The sequence below is a fragment of the Cryptotermes secundus genome, unplaced genomic scaffold, assembly GCF_002891405.2.
Source record: "Cryptotermes secundus unplaced genomic scaffold, Csec_1.0 scaffold101, whole genome shotgun sequence".
NCBI classification, from domain to species: Eukaryota; Metazoa; Arthropoda; class Insecta; order Blattodea; family Kalotermitidae; genus Cryptotermes; species Cryptotermes secundus.
This window is the reverse complement of record NW_019720704.1, coordinates 409,661-436,951: the sequence shown is the minus strand read 5'-3', so window position 1 is coordinate 436,951 and position 27,291 is coordinate 409,661. Positions and strand designations below refer to the sequence as shown.

Sequence of the window (27,291 nt, the reverse complement as noted above, 5' to 3'; positions counted from 1 at the left end):
GTGTTGGGAATTGGGACTTCTTTCCCCTTTAATTCCTTGACTTATGATCCATGACTGCATATGCGTTTGCTCTACTAGTTGTTGCGTGTTATTTGCCGAGCCAGTACACTTCCCCACTGTGACGTAACAGTAGATGTGCTGCTGGAGGTGACGTTTCCAACGGCAGGGCAGTAATGTTGACAGAAGCCAGTGGTCAGCCAGCACGGAGAGATGGACAGTTCTACAGTTCGACATTCTAGTGAGAGTTGTTAACACGAAAGGACCGATTGTGAAATTACTTGTTCAACATTTTATGTTATAGTTACGTTGAATTGTTGTTACGTGGATGGGTAATAAAGTGACGTCGTAAGAATACGCCTCGAGGTCTTGTTTCACGATACTTTGCTTTCATGGGCCCTGGGCACTGGTAGTTAAATTTCGTTCTGGATCGCAACTGACCGATCGCCTCTGTGGTCTAGTGGTCTAGTGGTCAGAGTTTCCGCCTACAGATCCAGAGTTCCAGGGTTCTATTCCCGGCGATACTACATTTTCTGGGAAGTAACGGGTCTGGAATGAGGTCCACGCAGCCTCGTGAGGATAATTGAGGAGCTACTTGAATGGAAAAGTAGCGGCTCTGGTCTAGAAAACCGAAATTAACGGCCTTGGGGATTCGTTGCGCTGACCACGCAACACCCTTTATCCTCTAAAGTTGGCATTAACTTCGCCGTCAAGCGGCGGTCGCTCGGTCGGTAGAGTTCGCTTGCGGACTAAAACCACGGAGTTTTTTTTATCGCAGCTGACCACTTACCTCCATCTAGTGCCGACATGAAGAATGATGGAGCTATACCTTCACTCCTCCACACGTCTTCATGACATAATGCTGAATTAATTAAGCACAAGGACAACTTTACATTTACCTTTTGGCAGCTGACCGTGAGCATGCTTAGTTAACATACAAATTTTGGAACTGATATAAATACGCGTGGTGAAGGTCACTCCCGCGTTCTCTAATGGACAAGCGTCACCTGAGGACCGTGGCCGTCAGGCTTGTTGCCTGGGCACAGTTCATGAACCACAGAAATTACAAAGACTTTAAAATACGTCTAGCATTTCAGAAAGTGATCTTAACCAAGCGTTTGTTTATACAAGTCAGACAAACGTCCTACTTTGGGGGTTATGGTATGAACTGGGCGGCTTGTATTGTTCCGTCCATACATTAGCATGAGCAAGTGCTTGTAATGTAAATGTTTGCGGTCAGTTTGTACCTTACAGTGTTTGTTTAGTCTATAGGAATATATGATATGACGGGTTTACACTAGACTGTGGTGATATTTTGTGTTGTTTATTATAAACAGACGCGAAGCCTGAGACCCTACATCCATTTCATCGTTTCGGTATATTTCGTGAACTGTCGTGCGAACTTAATTCACGCATAAACAGTTTTCTCAGGGAACTCGCATTACATCTTGAAGAAGAAAGATCCTTTTGATTAGGCAAACGTTATGTAGGATTTGAGGTTATCACAGCGGTTGTTATGAAGAGTGCTATCTTCTGCAATATAACGCCATGTAGTCCGTTGAACGTCAACCGACTTTTCGAAGGAACATATCACCATCATCTTCAGGGTTGGATAAGCCTAGAAACGTTGCTGTGAGAATGAAGTACCGGCACAGTCTCCCGGCACCCTCAGTCACACCAGTGCTGCCTCCCATGACGAGCGGCCGACAGTGGAAGTGCCAACTCTACTACACAGCATTGCCCTTTTCCCAGAATGAACGTATTAAGCAACAACAAGTAAGAACCTGCAATTTAAACTTAACGCAATCTATTTCGGCCTTTTGGGGAGTTAGGTATTTTACGACGTTTTCAGTAAAGTGTTAGATGAGTCTGCTGTCGAAAAACACAAAATTATAATATACGAGGCTACAGTTTTGTCTGCTGTTCTGCATGGGTGTGAAACTTGGTCTCCAATATTAAGGGAGGATCATAGACTGAATGCGTTTGAGAAGAGGGCGTTGAGGAGAATATTTGAACCGAAGAGGGTTGAAGTGACGGGAGGTTGAAGAAAATTGCATAACGAGGAGCTTCATAACATGTAAACTTCGCCAAGTATAATTAGATTGATAAAGTCAAGGAGAATGAGATGGGAAGAACATGTAGCACAAATGTTGGAGAAGAATGCATGTAAGATATTGGTGGAAAAGCCAAATGGAAAGAGACCATTAGTAATACCAAGAAATAGGTGGGTGGATGATATTAATTAAATTGGATCTTACAGAGACAGGATGAGGTAGTATGGACTGGATTGAGCTGGGTCACGATAGGGACCAGTGGAGGGCTCTTGTGAACACGGTAACGACCACACGGGTTCCATAAAATGCTGGGCATTTCTTGAGTAGCTGCACAATTGGCACCTTCTCAAGAAGGGCTCAGCTCAGTGAAGTTAGTTATGTGAATGATGAATTGGATAGGATTTGGAAGGAAATTCTAGCGATCTTATCGAGCTACTCTCACGGAATTTTCCTGGAGGAACTGAGGAAATCCACGAAAAGCCTCAGTGAAGATAGCCAGTGTCCCTGCCGATATTCTAACCGAGCGCCTGCCGAACACGAATGAGGAGCTTTACTGCTACGCCACCACTCCGCTCTGTGGTTCGGCTGTTGTAGCTATTTCGAAATATCGCCGTCTGCCACAGAATGGTTACCGGAAGTAGGATCTGTAAGAGGACGCCGAGATTAGCATTTGTAGACGCTTAATGAATTAAACAAACACGTTGCTGTCTGCGCCAACGCTCGTTGTGCTCATGTCACGGCTGGTCTGATGATGCATCAACTGCAGGTCAGAACTGATCTGGGATAAGCAGTGCAGGTTTCACCTCGCCTGTCCAGCCCACAGCGGTCGCTGCTTCTTGAAGGCTCTTGCGTGCAAGACTTGGGACTCTTGATGCGCCCTTCGTGCTCGGGGTCTCGTATCAGAGATCATCTTGCTGCGGGTTGTGGCTTCATGCGCGCATCTTGCGGGACGAGGGGCTGTGCGGTTTACATACTGAAGAGCTCTTGGCCGCATTAGCAGATTGTGTCTACACCTAGCAGTTTGCCTGCAGTCCATACGTAACGGAATTACCCATGTAAACGGATATTAATGATGCCTTCTGCAGGGTAATGTTTGCAGACTGTATTCTGGTACGCGTACTTTGCTGTGGGGATTATGTACACCTCCGTCTGCAACCTACGCAGCAATTCTCTTAACGCTAAACACAACTGCCCTCTGTCGGAACCAAGAGGAACTACCGCCCTAGTGCCGTACAGGCACTATCTACCAAATTGTACGGGGTCACGCACCACAGAAATTTAATTTTAATAACACATACCACGAGAATATAGGAGCCGTGGTAGCGCAGTTGGTATAGAGACTGACTACGGGCTGGACGACCGAGGGGTCGGAGTTCGAGTCCCGTTAGGGTCAAGAATTCTCTCTTTTCCAAATCATCCAGACCGGCTGTAGGGTTCACCCATTCTCCTATGCAATGGGTACCGGGGTTCTTTCCCCGAGGGTAAAGAGGCAGGTGCGTGAAGCTGACCACTCACCTCCATCTAGTGCCGAGGTCAAGAAAACGTAGGTCTATACATCCACTCCCTCATACGCCGTCATGGCGTAGTGCTTAAGTAGTTAAGCACAGGGACAACTTTACCTTTACTACATGAATATACACACAAAAGATATAAAGTTGTCCCACTCAACTAATTAAACACTAAGCCATTAAGGGGTATGGGGGAGTGGATGTATAGATCCACATTTTCATGACCTCGGCACTAGATGGAGGTGAGAGGTCAGCTTCACGCACCTGCCGCTTTACCCCCGGGGAAGGATCCCCTGGTACCCATTGGATAGGAGGCTGGGTGGGCCCCACAGCCGATTTGGACGCTGTGGAAAAGAGAAAATTCTTGATTCGAACCCCGATCCCTAATTTGCAATACTCGTACTCGCCCGTCTGTCCATCACTCTTTATTCGGAAACTGTTAATGATAGCGGATAATTGCAAAGTGAGAATTTATCCGTTTTGGAGAGGAAACTGCGTTAGTTTTTCTGAGAATTGCATGCCTTCTATTTCAGTCAGTTTCTTTGCTCCACAGGCAGAAGAGTTTGACTGTTCCCGCTGCGGTGCCCACTAAGTACCAATTATGGCCGCGCCATAGCTCAAGCGGTTAGTCGCTGGCTTCCCATCGCGGCGGCCCGGGTTCGATCCCGGGTCTGGTCAATTGGGATTTGTGGTGGACAAAGTGGCACCGGGGCTGGTTTTCTCCGAGTTCTTCGGTTTCCCCTGCCAATCTTCATTCCACCAATTGCTCCACAGTCACTCTCACCTATCATCTGGGGCTGGTACAATAGGCCAGAAGTGGCCGCAGTACAAGGGACTTAGTCCCACCCCACTAGCAATAAAAAAGTACCAATTAACTGCAGGCCCTTTCATTGTTGTATAAGGAATTGCAGTGCAGCCGCGTGTTGGTGCTGGAGATAAAGGGGAAGGGTGCAGTGGGGCGGTACGGAGGGCGTGAACACACAAAATACCTAATCCTTCCAATTTCATTCTAACCACCGTAACGAAACGGATTCTGAAAGTCGCACAGAGCAGATGTGAGTCCAAAGACCACGACCAACAAATGACATTACAGACGTTTTCTGCATGCGCATGGTAACATGCTAGTTAATACAGCGATAACGATAATTTTTAGACCAACATAAATCAGACGCGGCGCGAGCCACTGGTTGAAAAACATTTCCATAAGCACAACATTTTGATGCATGCTTAGATTGCAGTACACCCTCCACCCTCCCACTTTCGTGACTATCACTGTCTAACCACTACCGCTGTGAGAACCCAATTTCTGTTCTTGATTCTGGAAAAGCGTCGAGTGCTGCGAAGCTCGACGCCAGTTCAGTTGAGAGGACGCCTATTCAATATCTGATTGCCAGAGACAACCGCCGCGGATGGGAACAAGTGAAGTAAGCACGCACAAGTCCACAAATGCCCTGTCATAATAAATGAATTAGCGTTTGCAAATGTAATTCTCTTCCATGACGTTCCTGCTGGAACATTAGCGAAGTAATCTCGTGTAACGGGCCGCCACAGTGCCTCCGTCTGTTACACAGAATTGTGCCAAATTTCGTTGTACTTAGTTTAAAGAGAGGGTAGCTTATGTCGTCGGGTCGCGAATGCTCACAAAGCAACAGGACAGGGGACAGAGCTACGAGGGGCTGGAAACTGCAGTATGGGGACGAGTCTACGGTTTCTGATCTGTCTCGACCATTAGGAAAACTTAAACATGCGTCTTTATTTTAATGGGCATAATTTCAGTGAAACTTATGAATAATCACTGTTTTTATAACCTCCACCCAACCCTCCAACATAGAAAATTGATGAACTCCATTCTGCCAGGCTCCTACCCTTTGACCTGTCCTGCTTGTGTGGCCCTAACAGGAGCACAAGTTCCCTCCAGCATAGCAGCCCTCTTCACCACGATCAAGTGGTAGTCCATCGGACCTCGATAAATATAGCGCGAACCGGCGGAGCTGTGACATTTCCGAAAAACGCGCGCCCACTTCCGGTAAAGTCGCTTCACCTTTCCAACACCGGACAGCCCCGATCTGCGGGTGCTGAACCCTTGTGGCGCGTGTCGTCATCGCTCGTGTAGTCGGTGGCTCCCTCGATCGGGCGTAGGGACCGGTTCATCGGCATTCACACACAACGAGGGTCGGAATCTAGTGGGACTCGACACCAGGACGGATCGACTGTGGATTTTTGAATGCCCCACATTGCAATATGTATCCCTTGCGCTCACAATTACACTGGTAAAACTCAGAAAATGTTGCTTGGCAACAGTTGACTGCTTACAGCGCCTAATATGCCGCTGCAAGATTTCCACAAGTATTCAGTTCCGTTACTCAGCACCATTTATTTTCAGGAATCCTCAGCCGAAGAGCACGAGCTCTCGCTACTTGCCGATAAAAATAAACCGAAGGCCATTCTGAATTTGTTTTCTGGGCCCTGAGTGATAGGCGGCGGTCCGTTTACTCTGCACGTCTTCATCGCCTGTCCATCACCCACCTGCCGATAGACAAGGAACCGCACATTACAATACTCGACGCGCATTGTTATAATTCACACGTCACAGGCGTCTCCGCGCTCTAACTGGGCGCTGTATCTGAAAATGAGGCAAGGCAAATTGTTTAAGAAGAGGACTCCAATGTAAATTTTTGGTTGTGATAACCCCCCAAAAAATCACAGCCGTTACAATCTCAAAACCTGTTTAAAAAAAAAGGTAAAAGCTATCCCTGTATCAGGCCGTGGAGGCTCATAGGGTCGTGAGATGTTGAGGCTCCCATATTTTCTAGAAAATCGGCTCACAGATGGCGGTGATGTTGTCAGCCTCATGCGCCGGCTGCTCTTTACCCCCAGGAATATTCCTGGTACTCATTTCTGTTAGACTGAGTCGACCCCAGGGCCATAGTGCTGATGGAAGGATTAGTTAAATTGAAAAATCTACCTCATCGGGATTTGACCCCGCGACCTTCCGACTTGTAGCATAGTGCCTCAACCAATTGCGCTGCCGCGTAGACCCTACAAACTGTACGTTGTTAAACTGGCTTATCCAGTTAAGTGAACTAACGGAGAACAGTTTGAGAATTCAAAAGGAAGACTCATCGTCTTCCCCTGCTTTCTCCCGCTTTTTCCCGCTTTCCTCTCCAGTCCTAGGTCTTATCAAGTGTTGCGTCATGGGCGATGTTTAGCGCCTTCGCTCACGAATAACACGTACAAATATTCAGTCGTAAACAATATCCTTTATGTACTCTACTACACTTCACATATCCACGAGAAAATAGTAACAGTACTCATAGAATAGACACGATTCACCGAAACAAAAGACTGCTCACCCATCCGTGACTTACTACNCCCTCCCGAAGTTTGGTCCATTCCTCCTGGGACACCCTATATATAACTTAACTTTCATGCAATGTTCGACAGTCCGTTGTTGTGGTAACCTCTAATGTCTGTAAACTTCTACCAGACATCACGACGTTGCTTCGCAGATACAGTTCATTGTATAAATCATTTTTGTAAAAAGTTGCAAATTAATTGACTTCATGAGCGACTCAGCTTCTCAAGAACGCTTGTGCTTCATGGAGTTATATAAGGTTACTCACATTGCATTACTGGTTCTTGGCAGGAACCTTGAAAATAATAATAACAAGTTATGAGAAGAACTAATCGCCTACTTTCTTTTGTTACGACACGGACCACATATAAAACAACTCGTTCAACAATTCTATTGTTGCATGTGTATTCGTTGCCGCTGTAACACGTTTACCGAGCCGTTGCCTAGCAACGATAGAAGGATACGCACACAGAGACAAAGAGTGATGGGAGGGATTTATGAAGCACGCCGTTGAGATGGGCTCAGGTGTCATGATATACATACCAGATTTCATAAAGATTGAGTCAGGCGTTCAAAATTTGAGATGGGTGGATACAGACACACAGACAGCATGGAGATTGTATAAGCTTAATTTGGGGAAGTAGTATGATGGTGATTGTGGCGGTGATGATGATGATGATGATAATGATAATGATAATAATAATAATAATCATAATCATAATCATAATAATAGGGTGGACTCATCTGAGGATAAATGGACTAGTCATTTAGACAATTTTTAAGAGCTTTCTTAACATAACTGCTGTGATAAAGAAACATTTAATTAAAATATCTAATCGTGTAGGTAAGGATTTATTGTACCGGCATTTCCGCGGTAGTCACTATAATTCCGCAGTGCCAAGTGGGTAATTCCACAATAGGTTCCTTTGTGACGGAATATACGCCTATATATTGTGGCGTGCTCCTAAAGACCGGGATATCTTGAGTCAGAGCGGGCGTTCATTGCTAGACAACGGCTTGTTAAAACACGTTTTCGAGACAGCGCATACATAATAGACGTTATCACAGAAATCTTCCAGTCCGTCCGACTGTAGAAGATACAGAGGACAGAGGAGAATTGAGAAGAGGTCAGATCAGAGGCGAATGGAGCTGAAAGCAGAAGAAACCACCTCAGCTAAGAACCAGAAAACGACAGACTCGCCAGGTGGCATCGTCTGGAAGACGTGATGTCTGGGTTATTGTAATTGCAATTGTGAACGGTTTAGCCAATAAACAGCTTCGTCTATTCCGGAACACGTTCATTTCTTGTCGCGTTACCTGGACACGTGACAATGTTCAAATGCAGCTTTGAGTCACTCATAAATAACGGAGCTTTCAAGGACACTGTTTTAGATCTGTTACACAAGAGAGGCTGGACGTTTTCCGGCACCAATTTTAACGGAAGTCCCCTATTCAGAATTAGCGCTCTCTTAGCTAGTGGTGAAGTGAACAACCTTCCCTTATTAGCGTCCACTTGTCCACAAAAATTCGTCCAATTCCAGCTTCCACGAAATTTTCAGAATAATTTCTCGTTGCCCCTAACATGATGGAAATCCGTGTAACACAAATTCTTCCCCTAGAACCAACGACGGTTACAGCGGTGAGAGTGATTTGCTTTATTTCAACGCTTTGCGGCACTAGCCTGTACAGAGTATCCCTCTGAAGTCAGAAGATAAAGTTGTCCTTTTGCTTAATTAATTAAACACCAAGCCGTAAAGACGTAAGTGGGAGTTAAATAGACGGCTTCACGCTCTTACCTTTCAACCCCCGTAAAAACAGCCCCTGATATCCATTATATAGGAAAATGGGGAGGGAGGCTGAGCCGGTCTGGACACTGCGGAGAAGAGAGAAATCTCCAGCCCCTGCCGGGAATCGAACTTTGAATATCATTAGTCCAAACCATAGTCTGCTCGTTATACCGACTGAGCTCAAGTTGTCTATTCGCAGGAGTCAAAAGTCACGCATATGCAGTGGCCCTGCAGGCAGACCGCCCGACTGTAATTACGTGGCTGTGTGTTGCAGCGCCGGTGGGCCGCATTGTCAAGTTCTGGGGCATCCCGCTCGTCACGGCTGGCGGCATGACTTACGACTACAGCAAGAACAAGACGACGTGTGACTCGGAGTTCCACATGCTGGTCAGCGTGGGACAGACCAGCTTCCGCGTCCTGTCCTACTTCATCATCAGAATCATGCGGGAGTAAGTACAGAGCACACTCCTTTTGAGAAGCTATTAGTCGCTCAGCTTGTCTAGAAATCGCATGCCTTTTATTGAACTCTGAACTTCCCTGCCCAGAGGCAGTCCATGTCCTCAAACCAGTTTACTTATGATCCATTTTAATATTACCCTTACAACTACCTCTAGATCTCTCAAGTGGCCTCCTCCCTGGTGGTTTGCAGGCAATCCATCTAAGTCTGAGGTGCAACTTTTCTTGTTCGTCCCTGACACTGTTGGCCCTTCAGCAGAGCAAATGACTGAGGAGCGTGCCATAACGAACTCTTGTTAGACCTAGCGCACACATGCAATTTTTGGTCGGCCGATAGTTGGGCACGTCGCCGAGAAACATTGCGTTTAATGGAAGTGCGCACACATCACGATAGTTGTTTCAACAGTCGGTGAGCAGTTGGGTTCTACCTCAACTGCCCGCCGACCCAACTGTTTTTGATAACGCAATGGGGCATGCTGTAGCATAGTTGGTTGAGGCACAATGCTTCAAGCCGGAAGGTCGCGGGATCTAATCCCGACGAGGTCATTGTATTTTTTTTTAAATTTACCCAATCCTTCCAGCCGCACCATGGCCCTGTGGTCGACTCAACCTCTAACAGAAATGAGTACCAGGAATATACTTGGAATGTTCTTGGCGGTAAAGGGCGGCCGGCGCGTAAGGCTGACTACCCTACCGCCATCTATGAGCAGGTTGTCTGGAAAATGTGGGAAGCTCAACATCTCACAACCCTGTGGGCCTCCACGGCCTGTTAGAGGGATACCTTTACTTTTTACCTTGCCCTACCTTACGTCATTCCGTCCGTACCGAGGAGGCACAAATGTGACCAGCTGAACAATTTCAGTCGATTTAACAGCCCGTCGCCTCCAACAGCCAGTCCTGGAATAAGAATGTAAAATTTTGCGCATTGCTGCGGTAATCATTTTGCATTGGAAAAACAGAACCGAATTAAAACAAAGTTAGAAGCTCTTAAAGTTGTGATAAGTCTTACATTGTCCGCAGTTTCACTTTCCTACCTGTTGTTTCTCGGGGATTAGTTCTCTGTTTACGCCTATTTTTCATTGTTCAATTAGTACTGCTTGTACATCCATACGTTGCTCGCCACTAATTACATTCCTGGCGTGTTTCTGTGTGCAGCAGCCGCGATGAAGCGCAGAGCACATTCTCACTTATTGATTACAAATGACATGTCATCCACCACTGTACTTTGCGTCAAATGCGTTTAAATGATCAGGTAATTGCAATTCTGCGATAGGTATGAACCCAGGACGTCCCGATTACGAAGCAAGTGTGCTGCCCAATCGAAGGCGACGTTCAGTTGCAACATGACGCTCGGATAGACTCACAAGAAAGATTACAGAGTTTTGCTGGGGAAACCACTCGGAAGACAGACAGGAGATAGCATTAAGTTTGCTGCTATTGAAGCAGGCTAAGGCCGGCTCAGGGCTGTGTTAGATGGAGGGGTTTAGCAGGCTTACCAACAGCGTTGAACCTTCAGGCTTTTGAAGAGGTCTCTACCTTCTGGGATGCGGTTTCCAGTAGAACTCCACCGATGTTTCGGAGGAACGCATTGCCTCCATCTTCAGGGTTGAATCGTTCTGCTTAATTCATGCTTTTTGTTGGTTCCTTGATTGGCTTACACTTCGAATCCCGAAGTCGGAGGCAGTGAGTCCATTCGAAACGCCATTGAACCTGTACCAGACTACACGGCACCACATCCCACAAGACAGTACTCCTCACGGTCAGTACCGTGATGACCTCTACAGTAAAGTCCACAGAGTGAGTGCCTGGCCCGCGGATTGGAAGCAAACCTCGACAGACACAAAGCATCAGGGTCGAGGCTGTTGGAACAGTTTCTGAACTGTTGCACCTCTGCATCTGATGTCGCTAGCGGCGTCTCCGTCCTGGGTAGCTCCTAGAGAAAGCGAACATGTTCATTCAGTTGCACCTCTTCTCACGAGAGGAACTGTGTGATGTGGGCTGTCTCGGACCGCAAGGCTGATTGAAAGTGGGAAGTTCCACACAAGCGACGTGTAAACCGCAGCGCCAGCTTCACTCTTTGAAGCATGAAGGGCATCTAAATGATATGGCTGAGATTTCGTAGAGCAATTTCCACAAACTCTGCTGCGTGAAAGTGAATCCTGGACAGCTAGAACAAGAGACATGAACAGAATACACTCACTGCAGATGAGACGCTTAAAGACAGTTGAAGGCTGCACTAGGCTACATCATATCGGGGATCAAGCTATTAGGAAGGGGCTAAAAATATATTCAGCACAAAATAAAATAGATAAAGACAGGCAAAATGAGATAATAAAACTATCGTGTTTCTAAATATTATCCATATCCTGTTTTTATTTAAAACATAACGTTTCGGAGACTGGATTCTGTCCCGTCTTCAGGTGGAACCTACTCAATTGGGCCAAATCGATAAAGCTAGTACCTATCTTCCGATGAGATAAATTAGTTGGATAGACTGAATGATGATTCGATACGGAGACAATACTGTACAATATAAATCTAAGGGGGACTGGGACCGAGGAAGGCTTTGGTAAAAATGGAATGAGTATGTGAGGCCGGAACAGGCGTCATTGCCTATACAATGAAGTGATTCCTGCCTCACAGCAAACACGCTGCTTCTGCATTATAAAAACTAACCGATTAACGTTGTTTAGGAAAATAATTGCTATTTACATGTTATACGAACCATACGAAACACACACATAACACTGTGTCGGAAAATTATGGAATTATTTAATAGTTAAATAGGTGGTACGCATGGGAACCACTGTTTGACGCGTAGTTCCTCGAACTATCGGCAGTCATTAAATTGTCCTTAAATGAAGAGAACAGTGTAGCTGCATATGCAAGTTGCAGAGCTGCGTAGTCGGGATGTCTCTTGGCCGAGACTGTGCCTCATGCTCATTGCGCCGTCCAGGTGCGTACGGACGCGGACGGCGTCCCTCAGCCCTCTGCAATACAGGCCATGTACGAGCTATGCCGAATGTCCTTAGTGAACAAGCGAAATTCGTGAACTGGGGTAGAAATGAAGAGTGCTTCCTCCTGGGGTGTGACGTCGTGTAGTCTGTGTTGCCGTCTCCTTGCTTGGCTTATACTTCGACCCTCAAGATGGAGGCAGTGAGTTCCTCCGAAATGGTGAACTTCTACCGAACTGCAAGAAGCCACGTCACCGAAGATCGTCTGTTCGATGTTCTGCGTTCTGTTGCAGTTTGCGCACGCGCTTGACTGTCCGGTGGATACGAAGAGCAGTTCCCATTCAGTGGAGTGGCCATTTGTTGCACTCGAGGATGTGTACTAACGGATACAACTGTGCACATTGAATAGCGAGCAAGTGGAGAGTGTCTGATATCCCAAGTGGCACTCCGGTATTAAGTACTTGGGCGGAGCTGTGAACATGAACGGATTAGAACGAATGTTAACATTCGTGTACAGCAAATTGAATTGTTCTGACGACGTAACAGCGGTGTGTATCTTCACATCGTTTCGTTCTGTTTCTGGTCGAGTTCGATTCCTTCTTAATGGTTTGTTTAGGGACTCTCTCAGCGTCTTAGACTGTAAGGCGACCCATACACGTACGAGTCTGGCTCGCGAGTCCGGCTCGGCGAGGAGCCGGGTTCGGATTATTTTCACCACACACGTATGAACGTGGCGACCCACACACGGACGAGTTTGGCGAGCCAGACTCGTACGTGTATGGGCCCTCTAAGGCATATAGCGTCGAATGGCAGGATGATAAGTGAATAACGAATTAGAAGGAATGTTACTGACCTAATTAATGGTAATATGCCAGCATTCTCCGTGACGGTGTTACGAAAGCTACGGAGAGCCTCAGTCAGGATAACCAAGCTTTGAACCTGGGATCTCCCTAATCCCAGCAGAAGCCGGAAGCGCTGCCGCTTGAGCTTCCTTCATTCGCTTAGTGGGGGGTGGAGTCCAACTGGGTCCACTCGGCACGGCGGCCACTGATTGGCCTATTGTAGCCTGCCCCGGGTGATTATGATGATGGAGAATTTGGTGGAATGAAGATTGGCAGGGGAAACCGAAGTACTCGGAGAAAACCCGCCCCAGCACCAGTTTGTCCACCTCAAATCCCACTTGACCAGAACCGGGATCGAACCCGGGCCGACGCGGTGGGAAGCTAGCGACTAATCGCTTGAGCTATGGCGCGGCCTTTGCGCCTCCTTTACTGGGAGTCTTGTTGCTAGGCGACTGTAACCGATTTCTGTATCGCAAAAGCGATGTGCAAACAGAGGCTATGTCGTTGCCTGGAAAATGTTTAATTAAGAAAGCGATCGCCATGCGGTCCCTTGGTAAGAAACGACGGGGATATACACGTACGTGCGTATCCGTAGAATTGTCATAGTAAATGAGCAGTTTCTTTATTCAAGTACGGGTTCAGAACGGGCGGTTTTGATGCTGATTTCAGCTTTTCAATCAATCAGTATTTCGATACTTCACATGCCGAATTATGTACCTTGTTGATTTCCTCAGTTCAATGTTTAGAAAGTTCCGGTCACATAAAATAAGTCGTTGCTGTGCACAATGGCACAGAGATGCTTTCGTACCATCCCCTTGAATATTGGTCTGCATTCGTGTCTATTAACCTACTGAGAAGGTGATTCGAGACAGAAACTTTGACAGCTAACAGATGTTTTGTAGTACTGTGTTCATTCCATTAAAGCAAAAATAATTTGAAAGAGCTAATCTCCTAACGGAATAAAGGCAAACTGTGTTATTTCCAAACTTATTCAAGCCACTGGTTACGGATTGAAATCCCGTGTAAGATAAAAAGGTAAAGTTGTCCCTGCGATTAACTAATTAAGCACTACGCCATGAAGACGCATGAAGGAGCAGAGGTATAGATCCACATTTTCTTGATCTCGGCACTAGATGGAGGTGAGTGGTCAGGTTCACGCACCTGCCGCTTTATCCCCGGGGAAATAGCCCCCGGTACCCATTAGATAGGAGGTTGGGTGGACCCCAGAGCCGGTCTGGGCGGCGCGGACAAAAGAAAATTCTAGACCCTATTGGGACTTGAACACCGACACCGGGCGTCCAGCCCGTACCCAGGCACCATACTGATTGCGCTACCACGGCTCACCGAAATCCCGTGTAACGATGTTACATTCGCGTCGAATTTGCTAATTCGCTGAAATGTTTTGTTTAGAGTTAACTGAAGAGAACATGAAATGGGTGGTTGAAAGAAAGGAGATGTATTTTAGTTCATTCTTTTTAACTAACTCGCTGGAACGGTGTCATTCTTAAAAAGTTGCTCGTCGCTCATCTAGTCAAGCAAGTTCATTAATATGCTCACTGGAGCAAGTTAATGGATCCAATCGTGAGTCAGCTGAATCCATCCCGTCCTAGTTCGTTGAGAGATCAGTCTTAATGTTATCTTCTCTATCTGCGCCTGTGTCTCCCAAATGATGCCTTAGCAGCACATTTTCAGATTAAAAATTTGTAGGTATATTTCATGTGTCCTTGCGTTCTACATTCCCGGCCTGCCTCGTCATCTTGATTTGACAGCCATAATACTGTCTTGAAGAATACCGTTTTGTGGGATGTGGCGCCGTGTAGATATTTTGTTAACGGCATTCTTCATAGTCACTGCCGTGAAAATCTCAAATCTTACATAATACTGTCTCAGTGAAGAGTGACTATATTAATGCTCTTCATCGTGTAATTTTCACCGATCTACTCTCTTCCCTCTTGTGTTCATATATTTTCCTCAGCTCCCTGCTCTCAAATACCCTAAATATGAAAGACACGCGTAAAGTTGTAGTTTTGTGTAGCCTCTTCCAGTGTTTCTCATTTAGACGGTCTAAGCCTTAGACTCTCAGGGACGACAGTGAACTCAGCGGTTGTCAACATATCTCTAATTAGATCTGCTCATAACTTCTCGATTTCTTAGACCCTAATGATAGTGTAAAATAGGCCACGGTTGGTTGTGAACTGAGAATAAATTAAACATTCTATNCCGTCACAACACAACAAGAAAACAGTTGATATTTAACAGTATTTTTCTACATGTTCCGGCTTTTTAGAAAACCATCATATCTTAAGAACACGTTAATTGTATATTTGCCTGATGATGGCTTTCTAAAAAGCCAAAATATATAGCAAAATACTGTTAAACATGAACTGTTTTGTTGTTGTGTTGTGACGGATTTTAATAAAGAAATTTATCAATTATCAGATTGTTGTCTGTTGTCATGTGAACGAGGTCAGGATCGGAATTGTCACAAACACGTTCCCATTCCTGTCTGTGCGTGACTTACTAAAGGTACCCCCGTTATTTAACGTAACTGAGCCAGCTATTAAATTTACTTGGTGTCTGAGCATCCTTCTCGCTGGGCGAACTTTACACAGTTTGGTGCTTGGCGCTGCGCTGTTTCTGTAGATTTGCGGTCTCAGCTCTCTGTCCTTACTTTGGCTTCGTTATTTGTAATTTCTGCCGTAAAGCCGATTTAGTGGGAGAGGCCATTCACAGCAAACGAGAGTTACCTTAGGGGATTCTGCACATAAAGGCACACCCTGCTTCAGTTAGCCTTCAACTTTCCTGTTTCACGTCATCTGCAAATCCACCAAAACTGCCAACTAATTTCTGTAATGAAAGACTTCGTGTGTAATGCAGGGGTGTGTTGCGGTGACATTCAGGCTCCAGTCATACGCGGCTGGAAGCTTATTCTGGATACACACAATTGCGCTGTATTACGTTGCTTGTAAGCATTCAAGCGACTCCTTTACGAAGCGCGTTCCTGAATTACAAATATGATTTTAATTTTCGTTAGTATGGGCCCAGTACATCTCATAGTTTCACTTAGCTGGCATGGACCCAATATAGCCCGTAATGAACTGTAATAAGAACTGTAGCCCCAGTGTAGCCCAAAATGGAGCTTCGGTGAAGATGCCTATAGGCCCAGTATGTATAGCCTATGATGGGCAGGACCGACAGGTCGAACTTCGTCTCCCTTTAGAACGATTTGTAATACAAAATATCGCAGGCATACAATGGAGATAGCATGAAGATTTTCGGCTATTTGTTTCAATTGGGTTTTTTTTTTCCTTGGCACTACAGCCCCAGTGGGCCTAGGCCTACCTCCACGAACTTCTCCGTTCACTTCGGTTTTTCTAGATCTTACACATTCGGTAGGACTCCTTGGGCGGGTAATCAGCTGGTCGCAAGGCCTCTACCTGTACACAAACACAGAAAAATGCGAACACACAAACTAAACATCCATGCCCTGGGTGGGATTCGAACCCACGATCCCGGTTTCCAAGCGAGCGAAGGCAGTACATGTCTTAGACTGCTCGGCTACCGTGACCGGCTCAATTGGTTCTTCCCCCCCCCTTGGCACTACAGCCCCAGTGGGCCTAGGCCTACCTCCATGAACTTCTCCGTTCACTTCGGTTTTTCTAGATCTTACACATTCGGTAGGACTCCTTGGGCGGGTAATCAGCTGGTCGCAAGGCCTCTACCTGTACACAAACACAGAAAAATGCGAACACACAAACTAAACATCCATGCCCTGGGTGGGATTCGAACCCACGATCCCGGTTTCCAAGCGAGCGAAGACAGTACATGCCTTAGACCGCTCGGCTACCGTGACCGGCCAATTGGTTCTTTACAATACATAAATATTGCAAAGAAATGGAATACAAGCAGTTCATAGCAGAGTGCAACGCGATTCGACTCGTAACAACAGCAACAAGCTTGCATCTGCGTCAGATACACACAAAGCCTGTAGTGTACGCCCTACCACAGCGGCGAACGAAGATTTCTGTGGAACTCAGAACAGCCCGTGTTAGTAACGTGGTAGGCGCTTGGGTTATGATACTGACTGATGTCTGATCGAGACGGGTTCTGTAGGCGTAGGGAAGAAAAGTATATCGGAAGTGATTCAGTTTGTGTGGTGGCGGTTTATTTGAACGTGTATGTTGACCTGGAAGTGACATGTTTTAGCGACAGGATGCTGTACCACTTTTCCTAGTGCAGTGACGTGGCAACTGCTTCGCTGACGGTTTGAAGTGGTGCCACTGAAGTTGCGACAACTTCTGCTTCGAAGTCAGCCTGAACACACGGCGGTGCGCTTTCTTCTGGGTTCAAATCCCGATCCCGCTATCAGGTGTCCTGACTGTGATTATTCTTGGTCTTCGTCAGCCCCTCCAGACAAATTCCGGGATTATATATCTGATTAGGCCACGACCGCTTCCTTCTATCTCTTGTTGGCGTCATGGGGATTTCCAACTTCAGAATCTATAGCAGACGTGGTCAAAGTGTGGCTCGCGTGCCGCGCACAGCTCTTTTGAACCACTAGTTCAACTCGCGGAAGAAAAACAAGTATTAGCGAAACCCATTTTCACAAATGGGTCAAATATAAGAAATCCGCCGCGTCGAAGACCTGCCCCACGCAATTCCCGTCTGTTTGTGGCTCCAGAACTAGTGTGCGGCTCCGATGTTCAGCAAGTTTGGCCATCCCTGATGGGATGGGGATGATGAATAGGGAAGGGCCCAAACACACAAGACCTTAGTGAAAATAGCCGATAACTCGACTCAGAATCAAACCGGGTACGTCCTAAGCTGAAGAATGATTTCGCAGGGACCAGAAGATCTCCTCCACTTGCCCTTCTGAGGCTGTCTGTCTGTGTTATGCTCCTCTGTTTTCTTCGCTTGGAGTAATGCCCTTGTCGTAGTTAATGTAGATAGCAGCACTTACACACGACTGGTGACTCAGAACGCATTAATCTTGTTCTTGTTGCCAGGCAACCCAGTAATGAGCAGATGGTTAGTGAAGCTTTATAACATTGTTGAAAGGTTTCGTGTCCATCACCTTTCTCTGTGCTGGTGGGGCAGTCGCAACAGGCAAACCACTTAACCCAGATGCCCGTACAAACGACGTTACAAAAAGTTCTCACGATAAACATTTTGTGGGACATATCGATTGTTCACTAGCGCTAGAGCAAAGCGCCACTGTTTTGAAAGTCAATGCTCACGTCACGTACCGTGATTTACATTTGTTCTAACTATTGGATTTCGCAATATGTTGCCAGAAAAGGCCTAGTCTTGTTTTCCATATAAATGAATATGATTTTCATTTGCATTTGTTTGACACATTCCTGCACATACATAGAGCTTGAGCCAAACGACGTGTGTCTGTCAGAACGGTACCTTTCAGAAAGCTGAAAATAAGACAAAATTATTATGTATAGTTTTATACATGTCAGAAATAAATTCTTTACATATCTTGAAGCACTTGGGCCTCTTCATATATTTAGTGGACATGTAGAATGCGTGGGGAGAAATGATGAATTCGTACAGAATTTTAATCAGAAAACTTGAAGTGAATAGGGGCACACTGTGGCGTAGTTGGTTGAGGCACTATGCTACAAGCCGGAATGTCGCGAGTACGATTTCCGATGCGGTAATTTGATTTCTTCGATTTACCTAATCATTCCAGCCGCACTATGGCCCTGGGGTCGACTCTGCCTCTACGAGAAATGAATACCAGGTATCTTCCTGGGGGTAAAGGGCGGTCGGCTCGTGACCTTACCGCCCTGTATGAGCCGATTGTCTAGAAATTATGAGAGCCTCAACATATCACAACACAGTGGGCCTTCACGGCCTGTTACAGGGATAGCTTTACTTTTTACCTTACCTGAAGTGTAAAGTTCACTTGATAAACCTAGATGTAAATATTGAGAAGACTATTAAGATGAATTGTAGGCAAATGATGTGTGGGAATGTGAACTGGATTCGCTTTTCTCGGGGCAGTGCCCAGCGGCAGACTGCTGTGAACACGGTAATGAACATTCGGACCCCATAAGAAACAAGGAATTCTTTGACTCGCCAGCGAACTGTCAGTTTCTATAGGACTTCACTCCGTGGAGTTGTGTTTCTGGCGGAATTTGATTAACTGAGAAAAGTCACTTCAAGAATCTTTATTGCGCCTATACCAGTTATGTTTCTACCAAACCTGCATTCGGGGCACGTCCTTACTTTCTGCACTGAAGTAGGTCTCTGTCACTTTGAAACACAAACTGTCCCAAACGGCAGAGACAGACTGGCCGTGACCGTTCCTGGGAACAGTGATGTCGCGGCATCACTTCCTGAGTTCAGGACGTTCCCACAGCGGCACGTATGATGTGACGCCGTGTGGCTTTGTAGACAAGTGTGCGAAGAACGGACATGAAATAAAGAATGTTTGGGTTTTTTTTTTTCCTTGGCACTACAGCCCCAGTGGGCCTAGGCCTACCTCCATGAACTTCTCCGTTCATTCCGGTTTTTCTAGAACTTACACATTCGGTAGGACTCCTTGGGTGTGGATCAGCTCGTCGCAACTCCTCTACCTGTACACAAACACAGAAAAACGCATACACACAAACTAAACATCCATGCCCTGAGTGGGATTCGAATCCACGATCCCGGTTTCCAAGCGAGCGAGGACAGTACATGCCTTAGACTGCTCGGCTACCGTGAGCGGCATGTTTAAAGGTTACTATAGCGAAATATATAAATATGCGTTTATTTAAAGCAAACGTCTGCAGTTTTGTGCGTTGTGTTGCACAACTGTAAGGGTTCGTATTGAAATCTGTTCTGACGTGAGCACCGTCTGTGACGCGGAGAATGCACGTTGATATATCGCTTTATGTCAGCGAGAAATTCGACATGTCAGCGGTGAGATGAACATGTGACCGGCTCCACAGTAAGTGTAAACATGGCGCTAAGCGACGACGTTCAAGACAGCATGACGACGGGTGGGGAGAGCCAGTGTGTGAACTTGTTCGGAGTTATACATGCCGTCAAGGACGGATAAGTTACTGCCCTGAAGCAACAACTGTAGGCAGAGTTAGCTTACTCATCGTGTTCTTGGTTCAGGCACTGCAAAACAAAACCGTAACCATTTAAAGCACAGTGGTATAACTCTATGTGCCATCTGCTCTAACATTAAAAATCCTGTATTCTGCCCACACAGTGTATTTATGTGTTCCGTATGGTTCTCACAGTAAACAGCGATTATTTCCCTAAACAGCATTAACCGGTTGGTCTTTGTAGCGGAGACTTAATGTGTTTTCTGTGAGTTACGCACTGAATTTATATATACTGCATTCTGCCCACAGTGTATTTGTGTGTTCCGTATGGTTCTCACAATCATTATCATCATCATCAGTAATCTGTCAGACGACAGGTCCACAGTCTCTTCCAAAACAATTCCTCCACTTAATGCGATCTAGAGCTTTCTCCTTCAAATGACAGTATCCTCTTCTGTCCCCAAGGTCATCCAGCATCTTCTTACGTCTTCGTCTTCTTGTCACTTCTATCCGCCCCTCTATCTTTCCTTCAATAACTTCTTTTAGAAGGCAGTTTCTAAGTAAAACAGCATTAACCGGTTGGGCTTTGTAGCGGAGACGTAACGTGTTTCCTGTGAGGTACGCACTGGATTTATATATACTGCATTCTGCCCACAGTGTATTTGTGTGTTCCGTATGATTCTCATAATAAACAGCGATTATTTCCCTAAACAGCATTAACCGGTTGGGCTTTATAGCGGAGACGTAATGTGTTTCCTGTAAGGCACGAACTGGATTTTTGTATATGAACATCAGGCTTGAAACGGTTAACAGAAAAAAGTTGATGCTGATTAGAAATTTCGGAACCCTGCAACAAAATGCGCCAGCTACAACCGCTCGGAATTTTCCACTGTCTGAATTCTGAAATAGGCAGACTTTGGAAGGAAGAGGACTGTTACATGCTGTAGATTTACATCGTGATCAAATTTACTCTATTTGCATTCAGCGAAATATATGAGACAATGCTGCTTGCTATGCCAAGAGACGAGATAGAGGCCATGTTGCACTGCCGTGACCTAAAGCAATTTGATGTCATCACAGAAGCTTGAAACTGTTGGCGGTACTATCACGAGAATTCCGAGTACTCACCGCACGTGACCACATAAACCACGCAGCCTCAAGCAGAGACTGAGCAGTACCGCGCGTCAGAATGAATCCGTACTTATGCGTGCTACATGTCCCGGAAACCGGTTCTCGCTTATCTGATCTAACTACCTCAATGGTGTAGAGTCCTTAATAATCTAAACATTCGGTCAGCTGATTAACGAAATTCTGCAAGTTTTATAAATCCCGAAGATTCATCACCATGTTGAGCTATCCCGCCCCTGGGTGCTATCCAGTACAACTCACACCCTCAGCTCCAGGCCCTTCGTCATCCTCCTAACGATGTCTGATGAACAGGGCCCGGATTTTGATGACCTGAAAATAGTCAAAAAATGACCTATAAAATGATCAAAAAAATCCAGAAAAATGACCTTAAGGAGAAAAGAAAGAACACTTCGCTTCCATGTTATTCACATTTCAGAAAACATATGAAGAAAAATTCCCTAAAATGGCCAAAAATGACAAGAAATACCTTTAAACGTCCAAAAATTTACCCCCAAAATGAAAAAAAAATGGGCTTAAACCTAAAAATGTCAATAAATGACAAAAAATTACCTATAAAGTTTACATTTCTGTAACCAGCAGCTCATATCCGAGATTTATATATTTACGAGCATCGCATAGGATACAAGGAAAAAAAGATGACATGTTATCAAAATCCGGGCCCTGCTGATGAAATTCCCCGCTAGTTCTACTCAGCTTTCTCGTTCCACCTGTTCCACAGATACGAGTACATATCGGTCAGTGAAGTTGGACTGCAGCTATCAGTGGCGTTGTTTCTGCAGGTACAACTGGAAGAAAGTGTTCCTCATCTACGAGAAGAATGGGTATAGCAACGTGTCGGGCCTGGACACGTGCAAGCTGATGGTGGACTCTCTGGCCGGCTTCTTCAAGGCAGAGAACGACATCATATACGATTCTTATGACACGGCCTTGAATGCGGGAGAAGGATTCCGGGAGAACCTGAGGAGGGAGCTGCAGTACACGTACTCGAGTAAGTACATCTCAGTTGGGTTGAAATCGTTTGAAAACGATGACAACACTTTCATGGGCGTCGCCAGGATTCATTTCCGGGGGGAGTGGGGGGCGGTCAATTGAAAAATTTGCTCACAAACTTGTGTTTAAGCTGTTAATTTAAGTATGTTTACACTGATCATTCTTCCTTTGCGTTAGCTGTATCTTATACTTTCTTCTTTTCTTCAATTCCAATTTCTGTAACTCGAACGGGGTCAGCACGTAGTTTCACGTCCCCTCCCCGGCGCCCATGAAGGCTTGCGTAAGTTTCTGCACGAAGTTTGGTAAATATTTATCAGAGGGCAAGATTTTTCGAGCATAAGTTGTAGAAAACGAAGGAAATACGTGCTAAGTCCAACACACTTTTCGCGGTAGTTAGGCAAAAGTGAGAAAAGGCATCATAACTGTGACGGCAATGTGTGTTTCCTAACTTGTTATATTGTTATGTGACAACACACGTAATTACGGCTTTAGCTCACGAACTTGCCACAGCCTGCAGTGAACGACGAATTCACATGACCGATGTGCTAACTTAGGACGGGGACTGTTAGTTGCGAGCGATTTGAAACCAAAGAGCGAACCTGAGACACCAGGACACGCCGGTCTCTTAGTGAAACTATCTACTTACATCTTTCCGAACGGTATGCTATATTAGCTCCCTTTACTGCACGTGATTCTTTACCGTAATGTTCTGTTTACATTTCTCCACGATATGCCGTATCAACAGGTTTCTATGCCAGAAATCTGCACAGCCGTCATCTAGTAGCGATGTTTGGAACTATCTAGCGTCGCACGGAACTTCAAGTATATTACCAACAGATGGCGGTGTATTAGAACTCCGTCTGACATCTGGTGACAATGTGAGATACTCGTACGTGTAAGGCTGACCTCAACGTATAGGTTTATCGGAAAAATTACCGATTTTAGCTTTTCATGATGGTTGGCTCTTTATGTCAAATCACTTCTTGGGTGGTTGCACCATGTGGGTGTGGCCAATGTTTCCGACGTTTCAAAGATACCAGCTGCACCCATCTACAGAGTTGGCGTGTTTAGCGCAGGTGAGTTTCGGCCCCTATTGACTTGGAAGGCCCACCAACCCCCATATTTTTTTTTTCGAAGCATAAGCTTATATAAAAAAGACACACACATTACAGACGTTAGTCATGAAGACGGAAGCAGCACGTACCTAGGACATCCTGTCAAGATTGCCCACATTCACGCGGGGTAGCCACCCAAAGATCGAANACCTCAACGTATAGGTTTATCGGAAAAATTACCGATTTTAGCTTTTCATGATGGTTGGCTCTTTATGTCAAATCACTTCTTGGGTGGTTGCACCATGTGGGTGTGGCCAATGTTTCCGACGTTTCAAAGATACCAGCTGCACCCATCTACAGAGTTGGCGTGTTTAGCGCAGGTGAGTTTCGGCCCCTATTGACTTGGAAGGTCCACCAACCCCCATAGTTTTTTTCGAAGCATAAGCTTATATAAAAAAGACACGCACATTACAGACGTCAGTCATGAAGACGGAAGCAGCACGTACCTAGGAAATCCTGTCAAGATCGCCCACATTCACGCGGGGTAGCCACCCAAAGATCGACTTTTCATTAGCAGAAAATGTTCCGTTCAGTATCTCCAAACCTGTAGTAAGACAAGTTGGCAGAAGGTACATGTATAACTCTGTCTGAAACATGTCTGGGGGAAAGTCATACACATGGATCTCCAGCGTGGCCAATTTCGGTTCCCATTGTGTATACCACAAAGATTCTAGCTAATGTTGACGTAACGACGTACATCACTATGTAATGATGACGCACCCCCAAAGACATTTTTGACGAAAACAGTCTGCTCCATTTTCAGAGTTCCGCTGGCTTCCCTGCCTTCCTTTCTGAAAGGGAATAATTTGTGGAACATCGTGTAAGAGCTGAGCTGTGACAAGGATTCTTGAGGCTTGTTTGCACTGAACGGCCGAACCGCCTTCCCTTCTAGAAAACAGTGACAAGTTAGGCGTTCCTCCAATTCAAAATCAACTCACTGGAAGAACAGCGAGTCATCTGCACGTTTCGTTGTGTCGCTGCTTGCCTATCAGTTTTAACTTGAGTAAGGCGGTCCGAGCCAGCGGAACGCATCTATCAATATAAGGTTATCAGAGGGATAGAAAAATTTAGGGGAAACCTACCCAGATTCGTGAGTCGACACTGCAAATTAGACGCGTGTTCCGGACTTAGTTGTAACAGTTTCCCGTAGATGGCTTCATTATCGAGGTATATTACGAAATAGAGCAGGTTTACCGTAAGCGAAACTCCTGTCCATTTCCTTTACACGCTTTAACAGGTGTGTGGGTTAAGACAAGGAAGAGCGAGAGATATGCAGTGGGAACCCTAGCTTGAAGACTAAGCCACCATCATAACAGTATTACGCAGATCTTCCACCGGAAACGATCCCACCATAGCGGCCATATGCAGTATTAGAACCATTCGGTGTATGGCCCCGAAGTACTATCAGAGTTAAAGGATGAAATATATGTGTAGGGTGGCTGCATATGTCCTGGCCGACCGGGCTTCAGTTTCTGCCAGGCGCACAGATATCCGCGTCTGCCACACCCGTGTCCATACCGGCTCTAGGGCCCAACTGGCCTTCTGTCCAAAGTATGGAGCTTTACCTCTACTCCCCCATACGTCTTCACATGGAGATGCTGCAGCAACGCCAAATACTTGCGACGCTCATGAAGCTCAGACGCTGCGTGTGCCCCATTTGGGGCTTACCCTCCGCGTGTAGAGAGCGCCTGAACACACAGCTTTCTCACCTGTTCTTCTTATTCATAATGAACTTTCTGGCTGTCTCTTTCAAGTGGAGGCGATGGGATAGCTCAGTCAATATAGTGACTAGGCTATGGGCTAGAGAACTGAGAAGTGAGGGTTTGATTCCCAGCAGGGTCCACACCGAATGGAGCCCACCCACTCTCTAATTCAGTGCGTACCGGGGGACATTTCCCTGGGAAGCTAAGAATACGTGGAGCCATACCTCCACCCATTTCTTCTTAATGGCGTGGTGTTTAATTGAGGGCAACAATGTTATCGAAACAGGCCTCTCACGTGCTGGCCCAATGTACTGATCTGTGTTGCGTACCGAGCCACGCATCAGGTAGGAACACGAATGTAGAATTTCGCGGGAGTTGCAAATCTGCATGCAGTACCTAAGTAAAGAAATAATTTGTGTTTAATGTGAAATAAGTTGTCGGCTCGACGAAGCCTGGAATGTTTCACTGATGGCATCCGAACGAATCCCTGCCGGACACATGCTGCCCTCTGTCACACTGAATGATTTACATGACCCGCGCTGTAAGGCGATCACTCTACTCTGTCTTTGAAATGCAGGCATGAGAAGGACGCGGCACCTTACGGACGAGCTGTTGGCATACTTATTTCGGTTTCCGGAGGTCCCGGGTTCAAATCTCAGCTCTCACGTAGGGGTCACTCCCTTGAGGCAGATACTGGGATAGTACCGCTCCCTTGCATAGCCTACCCATTCCAATTCATCGTTCACTAATCACTATCCTACCAGCCAACCCTGCATATAGTAGGAAGCTGGAAATCGTCGTTAGAGAAATCGATGATCACTGAATCGTGAAAGAGAATGTGTGGCCACCGCTGTAGTGGCACCACTGATAGAGGGGTCATGATGGAACGTCTCTTCACATCTGCGGTGCTCTTACAAATTCGAGACACATTCTCTGTTTTATTTCTTCGCTACGGTATGAATTGGAGTGTTCATTGAAACGCAAAATTTAATTGTTAATATAAATACAGAATAATATTTACTGTGGCCGGTCACGGTAGCCGAGCGGTCCAAGGCATGCGCTGTCTTCAGTAGCTCGGAAGCCGGGATCGTGGGTTTGAATCCCACTCAGAGCATGGATGTTTAGTGTTTGTGTGTGTGTGTGTGTGTGTGTGTGTGTGCGCGCGCGCGCGTTTTTCTATGTTTGTGTACAGGTAGAGGCCTTGCGACGTGCTGATCGCCCGCCCAAGGAGTCCTACCGAATGTCTAAGATCTAGAAAACCGAAGTGAAAAGGAGAGTGTCATGGAGGTAGGCCAAGGCCCAAATTGGGGCTGTAGCGCCAAAGGAGAAAAATACTGTAATTTATGCCTTCATTACTTTATCTCAGTCTGTATAGCAAACGAGACCAATCTATGGCCCGAGAGCCGCATGCAACTTTTTAGAACCGGCAGCACTATGACCCTGGGGTCGACTCAGCCTCTAACAGGACTGAGTACCAGGAATATTCTTGGAATATTCTTGGGGGTAAAGGGCGGCCGGCACGTAAGGCTGACAAACTTACCGTCATCTATGAGCCGACTCTAGAAAATGCGGGAACCTCAACATCTCACAACCCTGTGGGCCTCCACGGCCTGTTACAGGGCTACCTTTACTTTTTTACTTGTATTTACTTATGGTATTAAGTATAGAAGAATAGCAGTCTTTTGTTTTGTAGGAAGAAGTTTAGGTTATGTTACAGTTACAGCTAAAATACTGATTATTTATTTGAATGCTGTATTATGCTTGCAGATTCCCACAACATTTTGAATAGGTGGAGGAACTACTTCTCTCAGTTATTGAATCTACATAGGGTCAGTGATATTAAGCAGGCAGAAATCCATACAGCTGAGCCGTTAATACCTCATCTTAGCCCTTTTGAGGTTGAAAGTGCTACTGCAAAATTGAAACGGTATAAATGGCCAGCTAGTGAACAAATTCCGGCAGAACTTATTCAAGCAGGAGGCGAAATATTACGTTCTAAGATCCACAATCTAATTACTTCTATTTAGCGTAAGGAAAAATTGCCTGATAAAACTGACTGTATTAATTATCGGGGGATCACTGCTATCAACTTCATATAAAATGTTGTCCAATGTTCTTCTTTCAAGGTTAAGTCCATACGCAGATGAAATTATTGGGGATCATCAGTGTGGGTTTCGACGTAACAGATCAACTACAGATCAGATATTTTGCATTCGTCAGATATTGAAGAAAAAATGGGAGTACGATGAGACAGTACATCAGCTATTCATAGACTTCAAGAAAGCCTATGATTCAGTTAGGAGGGAAGTATTGTACAATATTCTAATAG

At 45.8% G+C, this 27,291-nt stretch overlaps 1 protein-coding gene across 2 annotated transcripts in view; it reads left to right on the top strand.

Moving 5' to 3' along the window:
• Positions 1 to 27,291, top strand: part of LOC111870948 (atrial natriuretic peptide receptor 1) — a 262,334-nt gene that overhangs the window by 34,539 nt on the left and 200,504 nt on the right. For both annotated transcript variants that reach the window (XM_033754102.1, XM_033754104.1), the window contains 2 exons: positions 8,976 to 9,150; positions 21,934 to 22,142. In XM_033754102.1, the coding sequence (XP_033609993.1) occupies positions 8,976 to 9,150; positions 21,934 to 22,142 (384 nt within the window). The remainder of the gene's footprint in view (positions 1 to 8,975; positions 9,151 to 21,933; positions 22,143 to 27,291) is intronic.